Source organism: Oncorhynchus masou, chromosome 24 (assembly GCF_036934945.1).
Source record: "Oncorhynchus masou masou isolate Uvic2021 chromosome 24, UVic_Omas_1.1, whole genome shotgun sequence".
NCBI lineage: Eukaryota > Metazoa > Chordata > Actinopteri > Salmoniformes > Salmonidae > Oncorhynchus > Oncorhynchus masou.
This window is the reverse complement of record NC_088235.1, coordinates 91,498,148-91,511,492: the sequence shown is the minus strand read 5'-3', so window position 1 is coordinate 91,511,492 and position 13,345 is coordinate 91,498,148. Positions and strand designations below refer to the sequence as shown.

The 13,345-nt window shown below is 42.0% G+C and overlaps 2 protein-coding genes across 9 annotated transcripts in view; one reads left to right on the top strand and one right to left on the bottom strand.

Moving 5' to 3' along the window:
* The window catches only part of LOC135513016 (pre-mRNA 3'-end-processing factor FIP1-like), an 88,747-nt gene that overhangs the window by 6,768 nt on the left and 68,634 nt on the right, over nucleotides 1-13,345 (bottom strand). The window contains exons 1-7 of one of the 8 annotated variants that reach the window (XM_064935644.1): nucleotides 7,224-7,570; nucleotides 6,791-6,836; nucleotides 5,338-5,689; nucleotides 4,859-4,927; nucleotides 2,958-3,068; nucleotides 1,214-1,341; nucleotides 996-1,072 (exon numbers count right to left, since the gene is read on the bottom strand). In XM_064935644.1, the coding sequence (XP_064791716.1) occupies nucleotides 996-1,072; nucleotides 1,214-1,258 (122 nt within the window). In that variant the 5' untranslated portion in view covers nucleotides 1,259-1,341; nucleotides 2,958-3,068; nucleotides 4,859-4,927; ... (1 more) ...; nucleotides 6,791-6,836; nucleotides 7,224-7,570. Of the gene's footprint in view, nucleotides 1-995; nucleotides 1,073-1,213; nucleotides 1,342-2,957; nucleotides 3,069-3,468; nucleotides 3,514-4,858; nucleotides 4,928-5,337; nucleotides 6,087-6,790; nucleotides 6,837-7,004; nucleotides 7,087-7,223; nucleotides 7,571-13,345 lie in introns of those variants that run through there. The other 7 variants (XM_064935646.1, XM_064935645.1, XM_064935643.1 and 4 more) reach the window with 7 other exon arrangements.
* The window catches only part of LOC135513012 (sec1 family domain-containing protein 2-like), a 189,575-nt gene continuing 183,971 nt past the window's right edge, over nucleotides 7,742-13,345 (top strand). Inside the window, exons 1-2 of the mRNA XM_064935638.1 lie at nucleotides 7,742-8,666; nucleotides 8,911-9,079. Coding sequence (XP_064791710.1) covers nucleotides 7,853-8,666; nucleotides 8,911-9,079 — 983 coding nt within the window. The 5' untranslated portion in view covers nucleotides 7,742-7,852. The remainder of the gene's footprint in view (nucleotides 8,667-8,910; nucleotides 9,080-13,345) is intronic.

The window sequence follows — 13,345 nt, the reverse complement described above, 5'->3', positions numbered from 1 at the left end:
CTGTGTGTATTTGTGTTTGTCATGCTTGGACTTTCTGCTTAACTTCTGTCGGTCGTGTCACTGAGAAAGGGAGAAGCGTGACCGCTGAGTAACGCTCAGACTCACATCCCCTCCCCTGAGGGGAACCTTGCTGAGGGAGGGGGGTATCATATAGAGACGGACCTTTACTTAAGTGGCCTGTGTTAATCACCCTTATCCCCCTCAGTCTGTAGTCTGGACCACCCTGACATGAACCCTGCTAAACTCACAGGAGACAGGATTGGAGGGAGCGAGCAAGAAAGTAGGAGAGGAGAGGGTCAGAGCCAGAGGGAAAGCAAGAAGGAGTGGAGGGGTGGAGGAGTGTGTCCATCACTCTTCCTTATGAGGTGTAGAGCACCTGGTGCCTGAGTGGAACCAGAATGAGTCCATGGGGCTGAGAGGACAGGAGTGTTTACGAACACAGTCTGCTAACGTCTGCTGCTACGGGCTCAAGCCCGTAAATGATTGGCCCATGTAATTGAGCAGTAAAACTCCAGGGCCCCAGTCTTCACACACTAAAAACAGCTCCCCGCAGGGCTCTGCCTGCCCCAATGCTAAAAACTTCCCTTCACAGGTGGCCGTTAACGGGAACGTGACGGAAGGTGGTGCACATGAGGACTTCATTAGAGGGAACAGAGCAGTTTAACTAAGCAACGCTCGCAGCACCTCTACCTTTATTTCTAGCCATTTAATAGTTAAGTGACATACCTTAACACACCTTCCATGAATTATCTCTTCAAAACATTTCCGGATGTAATGTGTTTGGTAAGACCATTACCTCAGACACAGGTACCACTGACCAATACAAACTTGACCCATTGAACACCCTGATGGATTCCAGGTGGCAGTGACCAGTGAAGTGAGGCAGTGATGACCGGCTGGTAGTGGTTACCACAGACATGTGTAGTATGGTTATTCATGCCACAGCTGCTGTGATACATACAGTGGGGGAGAGGGGGACAAATCAAGGTACCTACCTGGACAAGGCTGATTTGTAGTGGTTGCTGGGGGAGGAGTAGTCAGATCTAAAGCAGGGAAGGTCCCATTCCTGGACCTAAGAGGAAGAACAACTCACTCACACAGCGTCAGCAACGTCAAAGCATGAGAATGTTTATTTAATGGTAACAATTATTGTACTTATATTGTGATAATGCATAATCTTGTATCCAGGTCCAAAAAGAATGACATGTTTTACCATGAGTTTAGTGGCTGACGTGTGGTTCATGACCTTATACCCCATGCGTAGTCTCCTCTGGTTCTCACAGTAGGCTTTCCAGGAGTCCTCGTTAAAGCCATAGTTAAAGTAGTCCAAGAAGTGCGAGTCTAAACACAAACACAACCAAAAGCTGAACAGACCGTATCACAGACCATTCATCAGCCAGGCCTGAGTTTACACCTGCAACAGAACACGCACATACATAATCTCACTCCAGGGTTTCCGATGTGACCCTGGACATTTGTCTGACAGCATTTTAATTTACTGGATATTTGAGAAATGTATCAGAACCATATGCATTGGGCATCAACCCACATTGCTCAGAATGACAGAAATCACATTTAGATTATGGTAATTCATCTTAACAGGACATGCAAGTCAAGGATGCAACAACGTGTGTCATTCTTACTGAATTCTGATGTGCACTTTGAAGATGATGGAATAACAGTCCACATTTACTTTCTCAGCTAATCTACTATCCTCCATAGTAGAAAAGTGTACCGATTCGATTGGTCAGACTGTCGAGAAAGAAATGGCCTTTTCCGAACAGACTCTGGGCTAGTTGTAGGATGATAGATCCCAAATTCATACAACCAGTGGGCCTAGGCTACAAAAAAAACTTTGAAAAGCAGTGAGTTTGATGCAACAGATCAGAACATTTAGCTTAAAATGTTGATAAACTATTTCTTCACAATATGAGCGCAACAATACACACAAGGCAGTAGGCTCTGCACAAATGTTTGTTCCATAATGCAATTAGCAGGAAAACAACTTTGTCAAAAGCACACCGCAGATGCAAGCGTTTTCAGAGATTAAAATATCCGTTAGAAATTTAGAAAGAGGGGAGATATAAAGATGTAACAACTAGCATGGGTTGCTAATATGAATATAATTGTGCTTTGGCTACTGGACAATGAAAGAAAACCAGTAGAACATGAGAGAACTAGTCTTCCGGTTTCAATGGCATATGGAAATCTTTATTAAATAATTGCCTCCACAGATATGGTCAGATTTTTGCTAGGCTACTTTGAAGCAAGGTAAGACACGCCTCATAATGTGTAGTAAAACGTTCAGGTTTCAAACAATTAAGTATGTTTTCAAAATGGATACTGCCTCCAGGTAATTACAAAGTGATGTGTGATGTGCTAACGTGCTAATGAATCCTGCCTTCTGTTGCCTATGCATTTGAATGGCAAATGGGAAGCGCGCTTCAATTACCAGTGGAGAAAAAGAAAAAAAAAAGCTAATTTTAATCGTGGCCATCAAAACGTTTAACACGCGATTTCATTTAGAAATGTTGAGCAATGACTGGGATTATAAAAGCATGTTTCACTCCAGCAGCAACGACTTAGCTGTTTGAAGAGCTGTAGCAGAAACTCTCAGCTCTCGTGCTGTCTGACAGATTTTCTGTTTAAGGGCTCTGTATCTGTATGCTGTGTGTGTGTGTGCGATAAATAAGATGCATAATGAATATACACACTGCAATTTAATTCCACTCAATTATGCTAATTATCCTAGAGACCGATAAGCATGACCAGTCAAAAGCATTATTTCAAAATAAAAAAAATTTGGAAGGGGAGGGCACAATTGGCCAGCATCAATTTTATTTATTGTTTTTTCTATTATTATTATATTTTTGTTTAATTTATTTTTAAATCGGCCAAAAGCCAGCTATTACAGGCGGAAACCCTGCTTCACACCAACCAACACACACACCACTTACCATGCTTTCTCCATGGCTTTTCCTCAAAAGACTCCACGTCGACCTCCAACACAGGGATTCCGTTAACACTACCCTGTGCATCCACGTCCACTCCTTTGGCTTTGGGGCAAACTGCAACAGAGATGACAGGACACACAGTCAGTGACACATTCACTTCACACTCTTGCCACTACAATTAATGAGGGTCTGGATGGGTAAATAATGCCACATTCACGTGCTAGTCGGAATTAGGAAACTCTGACATTTCCGACTAGCAGGTGAACGCGGAACAAGCATGCACTGACACATACATGACCTACAGTAGGGCAAAAAAGTATTTAGTCAGCCACCAATTGTGTAAGTTCTCCCACTTAAAAAGCTGAGAGAGGCCTGTAATTTTCATCATAGGTACACTTCAACTATGACAGACAAAATGAGGAAAAAAGATCCAGAATGAATGAATTTGCAAATTATGGTGGAAAATAAGTATTTGGTCACCTACAAACAAGCAAGATTTATGGCTCTCACAGACCTGTAACTTCTTCTTTAAGAGGCTCCTCTGTCTTCCACTCGTTACCTGTATTAATGACACCTGTTTGAACTTGTTATCAGTATAAAATACACCTGTCCACAACCTCAAACAGTCACACTCCAAACTCCACTATGGCCAAGACCAAAGAGCTGTCAAAGGACACCAGAAACAAAATTGTAGACCTGCACCAGGCTGGGAAAACTGAATCTGCAATAGGTAAGCAGCTTGGTTTGAAGAAATCAACTGTGGGAGCAATTATTAGGAAATGGAAGACATACAAGACCACTGATAATCTCCCACGATCTGGGGCTCCACACAAGATCTCACCCCGTGGGGTCAAAATGATCACAAGAACGGTGAGCAAAAATCCCAGAACCACACAGGGGGACCTAGTGAATGACCTGCAGAGAGCTGGGACCAAAGTAACAAAGCCTACCATCAGTAACACACTACGCCGCCAGGGACTCAAATCCTGCAGTGCCAGACGTGTCCCCCTGCTTAAGACAGTACATGTCCAGGCCCGTCTGAAGTTTGCTAGAGAGCATTTGGATGATCCAGAAGAAGATTGGGAGAATGTCATATGGTCAGATGAAAACAAAATATAACTTTTTGGTAAAAACTCAACTCGTCGTGTTTGGAGGACAAAGAATGCTGAGTTGCATCCATAGAACACCATAACTACTGTGAAGCATGGGGGTGGAAACATCATGCTTTGGGGCTGTTTTTCTGCAAAGGGACCAGGACGACTGATCCGTGTAAAGGAAAGAATGAATGGGGCCATGTATCGTGAGATTTTGAGTGAAAACCTCCTTCCATCAGCAAGGGCATTGAAGATGAAACGTGGCTGGGTCTTCAGCATGACAATGATCCCAAACACACCGCCCGGGCAACGAAGGAGTGGCTTCGTAAGAAGCATTTCAAGGTCCTGGAGTGGCCTAGCCAGTCTTCAGATCTCAACCCCATAGAAAATCTTTGGAGGGAGTTGAACGTCTGTGTTGCCCATCAACAGCCCCAAAACATCACTGCTCTAGAGGAGATCTGCATGGAGGAATGGGCCAGAATACCAGCAACAGTGTGTGAAAACCTTGTGAAGAAAATGTTTGACCTCTGTCATTGCCAACAAAGGGTATATAACAAAGTATTGAGATAACAAAGGTTTATTGACCAAATACTTATTTTCCACCATAATTTGCAAATACATTCATTAAAAATACTACAATGTGATTTTTCTGGATTTTTTAAACTCATTTTGTCTGTCATAGTTGAAGTGTACCTATGATGAAAATTACAGGCCTATCTCATCTTTTTAAGTGGGAGAACTTGCACAATTGGTGGCTGACTAAATACTTTTTTTGCCCCACTGTATGTGGCCTAGGTGAGGAGTGTTTACCTGATGCATGTGTTCTCCCTGCAGCCTTAATTATGAGATTAACAGGCGTGGATCCAAAGGCACTACACACTGAAAGAAAGAAAAACAAAAACACACACCGTTATCATCATCACCACCAAGGGGACACACACTGAGAGACATGCTGCCTCCATGACTCTGGGCAATGTGCTTTGAAGAACCCTGAAAGTGACATGGGGTGAGGAGAATAAGGCATGCTGCCAAATATGCATACTGTAACATGGAACCATAATCATGACTCATAAAATTATCTGAGAAAGGAGAGGCAACAGCAACTGACGTCTGTCGCGCTGACAGTCAGGTGAAAAAAAGCTCTCTTCAAAAGGTTTTTCCATCTGACAGTGTACAGGGTCTGATATATAATGTTCTTTTCAACTCAAATTGGATCTTCAAAACTAATCCAGATTGCAGGACTGTAACACACTGCTGTATTTAACACATTGCTTTGTCTAGACTCTCACCTGAACGGCTGAGACCGGGCTCCAATGGTTACACACGTCGTCATCATCATCATCATCATCATCCTCATTGTCGCTGTCACTTTCTTGGTCTTCCTGACCTGTATCCTGGCATTACAGAAACACAAAGACAAAGATGGAGACAACATACATTCATAAAAGCATTACATACATCAAACACACAGTTAATGAGGAATATGCCAAGTAGCAAGAAGGGTTCTGAGGGAATCCATGATGGGTTTCCATCAAAACAGAAGAGTGTTGTTTATCCCAGGTTGACTCCTCCATAACCCTGAGCAGTATCTGCTTCACTACTCCATTCTCATGGACCTCAGCAGTCGGCTTGGGCTTTGCACTGTGAAAAAAAGATAACATCACGAGAAAAACACAGTCAGTTTAGATTGAGACTTTTGTAACATTTGAAGAATAGAGTACAGGGGAATGTTAAGAGATTTGCAAACAGGGATATTACTTAACTTGTCTGCAGACTGCATACTGTACATTTCCTTGTAAAGGGATGAAAGTAAAATGACAGCCTATTGCTTGAAGAATCCCTAATGTAAATGTAATGGTCGAGCAGCTCAAAGAGAGACTGTTTGATTCTGAAAACGCAGCGTTTACTCTGAGGCAATACGCTTTAACAAAGCCGAACACAGCGACCATCATAGCCCCTATCTAATGGAGCCTTAGATCCACTTTCCCACGCTCACAAACAAACAGCGCCTGTCCGGCCAAGGATTTAACGAGCATCCAAATAGTTCTTAATGTTCCACTTGACTGGCTGCACATTTCAGGCGTGGCACAGAGTGGCGTCAGACGCACACACAACCAAGAGATAACAATATTGCTCAGTCATTATTGAGCAGTGAAAAGTACATTATATCTAAAGGCTTCATTAATAAAGCACAATTGGTCATAATGGGGAATGAAGCCACCAGCCCATCTCATTCTGAATCAGTTCACTGCTTACTGTCGTAAGTGATCACTCATGGTCAAAATTAACATTAACATGATTGGTTGACAGTAGGGAGGTTCTGTAAATAAAAATAAACTGACAAAAGCTCTGCTCTACGAAGTGCAAGAAGTATGAATGCGCTGACTGACTTCTGAAGAGGACGAATGCCTTACGGCCACTGCAGATTTCGAATTGACTATGCAGAGCCTTTAAGTCGCTCAAAATATTTGTGTACCACAATTATGAATATAAGTCTTTTACAAAAGGAAAAATTTGACAGTATAGTCTAGTAGTATCCACGTCTGATTTTCTAGTACGCTAAGTGTGTATTTGAGATCTAGGTAACCCACTGGGCACAAACTGGATGAATTAACATTGTTCTTGAACCAACCTTGAATAGACTTTAATTGATGTCTGTGCCCAGTGGGAATTGATACATTGAGGATGGAATAGGTGACTGTCTGCTATGTACAAACAGAAGTTTAACAGTGGGTGTTTTACCTGTCACCATTAGGTGCCTCTTCCTCTGCCTTCTCCTCAATCTCATCTATCAAAGAGAAGAGCTAGTATCAACATGTTTACAACATACACTCAAAATCAAAACAGACAATATCACCGTAGTCTCAAAATATCTAAATGCTTGAACTCAATTATTCTTTGTGCTTGTAATTTTATTTAATATTCACTGGACATTGTTCTCATATTCACTCCCTACCAAAAAAAGTTACAGGAAATAAGCAGCAGGAGAAAACAATCCAAAGTATCGCAATGTCAACGTGGTACGCTGTCGCACGTGCTGTTTCTGGTGTTGTGGTTAGCTTGCTAGCTAACAGAAATTTGACAGCTCATCATTTGCCAGACACAGAATGGTAACTTAGCCCTATAAAAATGTAACTATTTGAGAGCTAAATAGTGTCGTATCTGTTTTGACTACCTCCATATAACAATTATTCCTCTTCATAGCCCCTGCTTGCCTCAGAAGCTTTGTCATTTTCTTCTGCGGACATGTCTCTCCAAATTCAGTCACTTCTTCTGAATCACACAACTTGACAGTTACTCCAGCAAATAAAATAAATCGCAATGAAATACCAGTTATTTAGCCAAACTCGAGGTTTACACAGCACAGATTTTCACGTTTCAAACTGTTAGTTACAATGGTGAAATTAACACAATTACGGAAAGGACAGCGTGTCACTTTATCAGTCGAGAATAGTGACAGTTTACTTTAATACACACACACACGTTTCATGCTAAGCATATCTATTTTGTATGTTTTTCTTATTTACTCAAGACATGTATTTTTCTGTAGTGTGGCTAGTATATTTCTATATGAGGAAACTCAATGCAGCCTAATTTCTGTTTTTAATTAACAGAAAATTCAGAACATTCCCAAATGAAACAGGTGCAGCATATGTATGTGTACGTATATCTGTCGCGACGTGGTATGCCACGTCACCATTAAGAGACGCATGTGTTGGTGTTGTTTTGGAATGGTGTTTGCCTGACAATTTTATAGAAATCTTGTACTTTTCGGTCGGTCTAAACGACAGTAGCATCTCCACGATGTTACCAACTGAGGTCTTTACGTGTTTCCCCGGTCAGATGTGGGACATAGTGTTGTCAAAGGTAAAGAAAGCGGTGGTTTTCATGGACGACAAGTGTGCTGAGAGTCTTCACTGGAACGGTGGAGCTACCAGTGTATTTGAGTCTGGTGCTCGTAATTTAAAACAGTTTTCGAGCTTCGAAGCCGGTGGTGAAAACGAACCAAAGGCAGTGTTTGTGGTGAGCACTTTGCTCAAAGGAAGAACAGCGGACATTATACAAGACATAGTTGGCCTCAGTCATTTTCAGTACTGTGTCGTTTTCACCACCGTAGCCCACTCCATACACCTCCTCGCTAACAATGTCACTGCTGTATTAGAGGGGAACCCTGTGTTCGAGCAGTTTGAAGATAAACTGTGCGAATGGATGGGAGATATGAATTACACCGCTGAAGTCATGCATGCGCCCGTGGTCTTTGCTCCCGTGTCACCACAGCTCTTTCTCGCGCCCACCTTCGCGCACCTGTTCCCACTGCTGCCACGGGACCTCGAGACGATCAATATGAAGCGCCCAGAGAAGAAGAGGTTCGGAAGTTTGACTGATGTTGACTTGCACTCTCTTACTCCGGAGCTGCAGATTGAAATTAAATCTCTAGCCTCTGCGATTAATTCCATGTTTGAGTCCACCAGCACCCGGGAGGAGAGCTTTGCCTTGGGTCCAATGAGCCGTCTCATCGCTGGGGAACTTGCCAATCATCCTCAAGCCAAAAACCGCAGAAAGACAGCCCCCAATAAAGCATCCATCGTCTTCATCGACAGGACACTGGATCTAACAGGTGCAAAACAGTCTTGTACAACTACTGATGTCCATAAACATGCCAAGCTGCAGCCCTGAGTGCAACATTCACACTCCACATGTCAGAATTATTTAATTGCTGCACCTCCCTGCCTCACAGAAAGGGCATTTGATTGTCATACTTCCTTATTCCATATTCTATTCCCCTTACATACATAATTAATTCATGTTTACATGGAGCTTGTTTTTGGTTTAAATCTATCTCTGTTTTTCCTTGTCCTCAGGGGCTGCTGGTCACCATGGTGACAGCCTGGTGGAGAAGATATTGACTATGCTGCAGCCTTTGCCAGGACACACCACTGATGTGCAGGTGGACATGCTGGAGCTCACTAACCTGCAGCGCACCCCTGACTCTCAGCCTACCCTGGCTCCAGGCTGCCTCGTACAGACCCAGTGAGTACATCTGTGCTGTAGCCGTTATAGCAAACATATTATACCTCGGTTGAAAAGTCCAATTTCACATGATTCATATACTATATGATAGTTCAATTTTATAGACCCTGGAAATAGTTTTTTGAGAATCTATCTGGGATTTAAATACGGATGGAGCGAGATATTGTTAGGATTTGAAAGAGGGTTGCAGCTTGGCTGGGCCTATAATTATATTTCACGTAGGCACATGGGATATAGGAAAGGCGGAGACTAGAGAATGGGTTTTGTAAGTTTATCTGACCTAGGTCACCTCTGTTCTTGTTTTCTCATAATTTAAGCAAAAGTTTGCTTGACTTGCTGGCCTTTCTGCCCATGTCATTTCCTTTGGTCAGAGTTGTGGGTTAATCTGACTCTAGTTCTGCTATAATGTCTATCTATCCAAGGCTCTAATATATCATATCTACTTCATAACAAGGTTTCTAATGTTGCTGTAAAATAGAATATATTCTCAGTCAATTTACCTGGTAAAATAAGGGTAAATAATATGTTTAGGTTAATTTATCTTGGCCCACAGGGGGTAAACAGGTTTGTGTGTTGTGCTGCCTCTCTCTCCTTTCTGTCTCTTTCAACTATTCTCTCTCCCTCCCTCTCTCACCCACTCTCTGTCTCTTGCTCTCAATTGTTTTTCTCTGAGTCTTTCTCAGTCATTCTCTCGCTCTTTCACCCTCCCTACCGCTTACGTTTATGGGGGAACACATGACTTGTATTAAGTAAGAGGTTCAGTGGAGCTTGCCTCCAGTCTGGCCATTGGGTGTGCACGTGTTGGCCTCTTATGGTGAGGCTGTTGTACATGGCAGGGATTAGTCCTAACATCATGTGTTCCACTCTTCCTCTGCCTCTTCATGTGGTTGCAGGAGGAAAATACTTTCATTGGCTATGAAAACGGTTGGCCAGCTCTGCTTTACAGTATTTTCTAACTCTTGTCTGCCTGAATGGTCACCCGCTCATGCCCAGTGGGTGGTTGATCTGGAATGGAGCAGGCCCTGTTTGAGCAAGGTGGGAGGTTTAGTTCTAATGGAACGGTTCTGCTGGTTCTGCTGGGTAAGAGCAGCTCAGACACGGAGGGTACTGTAGCGTTTAATTTGAGCACATCAGGGGGTAGAGCAGGCCCCTCTGACCCCCAGACGGAAGGCTTCATCTGGAGAATTTAGGCTACACCAAGCACCTGCACATTCCCACAGATCTCTCACCATGTCCTGATTAGCAAATCCAGAATGTGTTGATCATTTGGAGTTTCTGGTGTCTCTACAGAAACTCTTGCAAATGCAGCCTACTTCAGACTAGCCATATTTTCTAACATCCAAAAAGGGGGATTGAGGTGAGGGACAAAGCTGCAGTTTGTTGACCTGGATTGGGAAGCAGACCTTTGGGGGTGTTAGGCTGTATTAGATAGTATCCTCTTCCTCGCTATCAGTTTTTAGCATCAGCATTCAGACTTTCATCAGAGAGCGACTCCGAGCCAAATGTGTTATCGCAGAAAGCAGTCGGGAAGGATGGGATCAGTTATCTCTTGCTCTCTCACACACACACACACACACACACACAAGTGGAGATAGCAGTAATAGGATGATCTCGCAGCCAGGGGCCGTGGTGTCTGTAGAGGCTGAGTGTGTGATGTGTGCCAGCAGGAGCGTTATTGCCTTCCCTATCTCAGAGCAGATGGGCCAGTTGAATCTTATCACATCTGTTTAGGAGATTGAAGCGTAGCCCAGACACACTAAGGTTAAAGCACCTGGAGCTCCTGGCCCATTTTACACTCTCAAAGAACATTTGTTCACTGTGGAGTGAAATTACAATCTTTTGGTCTAAAGTTGTAATGTGTTTGTCTATACCGGATAGATAGTTTAAAGTTTTTAATGTCACAAGTACGGTGAAAAGCCTTTCTTGCAAACTCAAAAACCAACAATGCAATAATCAGTAGAAAAAACACACGAGAAATAAGAACAATTATGAAGAACAAATAGAATGGTTAATGCAGCATCAGGCTGGTTCCACTAGGCTAATGGCTTTATGCACATGTTTTGATTTATTGATGGAAGGCTTGGGATCAAGTCTGTATAGATTGGCTGTGTAGCCATGTTCATATGATGCAGGTACAGTATGAATTGTTATGCTTTGCTGGTTATGGGGCCCAGCCAGGCTACACAGTATGATTGGCTGTATTATGAAATCACTCCCAGTCAGCATTGATATTTGTGTCTGACCGCCTCGTCTTATGTAGCAACATTTTAAATAGTGTTTTTTACATTGGATAAAAGTAGAGACTCAGAGCTACAAAATTGTATATCATACACTGCATTTGAGGAATAATCAGAAAGTATTTCTGCTTTGAAAGTTGATTAACTTGTAACCCCACTTTTGAGAAAATGTCCCATGAATGTTTTTGGTACACCTACTGGAGACCTTTACTTTGTCTACACCCTCATAAGCTTTAGCGCCACACATCTCTTTAAGGATTCACATGTGAGGCCATGTGCTAAACAGAATTAGTAGTTTAGTAAACAACCAAAGATTAAGACTCAAAGTAGTAGCATACAATAAGGAAACACCTGGTTAAAAATACACTGTTCTAATAATTGCCATCTCTGGTAAACACACACTATATCAAATATCATCTTTATTTGTCACAAGCACAGGATACAGAAGGTGGAAAAGGTACAGTTGAAATGGTTACTTGCATAGTAGCAATATCAGAACCTGAAAGTGTCCAGATAAAAATAATACAATTATTAGATGACGCTTACCTGATACACTTGTCTAAATTGATGGGTAATGTGAAGGAGATACTATAACCACCCCCCAGCCACATAGCTAAGTGGATGGGTCACTATTATTTAGACATGTACACATGCTCATGAAATACAATAGATGGCTGTAATCACCCTCAGACACACCTGGCTAACTTGATGGGTCGTGTAATCATCTGGTGAAGTGGAGTCTTTTGTTTAGACATGTAGCTAGCAAGCTAAACAATGAACTGGCATAATACCAACTCGTACTACTGCCAATACAAACATTGTCATAGCTGTAGTAAGAATCTCCAGGTAGCTAAAGAGCTAACCAACTAGGTTCAATATTAGCTGGCTAACATTGGGCTATAACTAGCAATGCAATTTTTTTTCTGATTCAAATAATATTACTATACAGATCATACATGTAACGTTAGCTAGAAAGCCAGCTAGCTAACATTGCACTTTAATTTGCAGTGAACATGACTTTGTCAAAATTAGAAACGTATAACATCTGAAAATGTCTAGACTCTCACCCGTATACATGGCTGAACGCTTCACTGCAGACTGGAACCATTTATCTCTTTTTGTTTTTTTGTAGCTACATCTTGTTTGGTCAGCGTTGTCAAGTCACTCTTTTTCCAATGGCTTTGTCGATAGCGCCTGTTAAACTCAGGGCATCGATGTTGTTGAAGTTCAAAACTTTTTTGTAGTTTTCAATGACTAACGTTATCTTTCAAAAACGGCGAAGTAGAAAGGACTATCAACACATACTGAGCAGCTCACGTTTATAGACAGACGTACGCTACATGGCAGACCAATCCTAACTCCTCTCCCGGCATGTCCAGCCCATGCATTATCTCAGCCAATCTTGGTTAACGTAACGCTTCCTGTATTTTTCCGTGGCTTAACCAACTAGACTCATAATTTTAACAATTGTATTCATATTTACACATGAAAGTGCATATGTAACAAAAGGCATTTTTTTAGAAAAACATTTTTTATCAAAATAAGTTACTTTCAAATACGTCTCCTGTGAAGTAGTGAGTCACATTTGTTGATATATTCTTGTCAAATTAAAACTTTATTTCTCACATGCTTCAAATACAACAAATGTAGACCTTACTGTGAATACTTATAAGCCCTTGACCAACAGTGCAGTTCAAGAAGAGTTAAGAAAATATTTACCAAATAAACAAAAGTAAAAAAATTAATAAAAAAAAAGTAACACAATGATGAGGCTATATACAGGGGGTACCGGTACTGAGTCAGTGTGCGGGTGTACAGGTTAGTTGAGGTAATTTGTACATGTAGGTAGGGGTGACATGACTATGCATAGATAATAACAGCAAGTAGCAGCATTGTACAAAACAAATGGAGGGCTGTCAATGTAATAGTCCGGGGGCCATTTGTTTAATTGTTCATCAGTCTTATGGCTTGGGCGTAGAAGCTGTTAAGGAGCCTTTTGGTCCTAGACTTGGCGCTCCGACACCGCTTG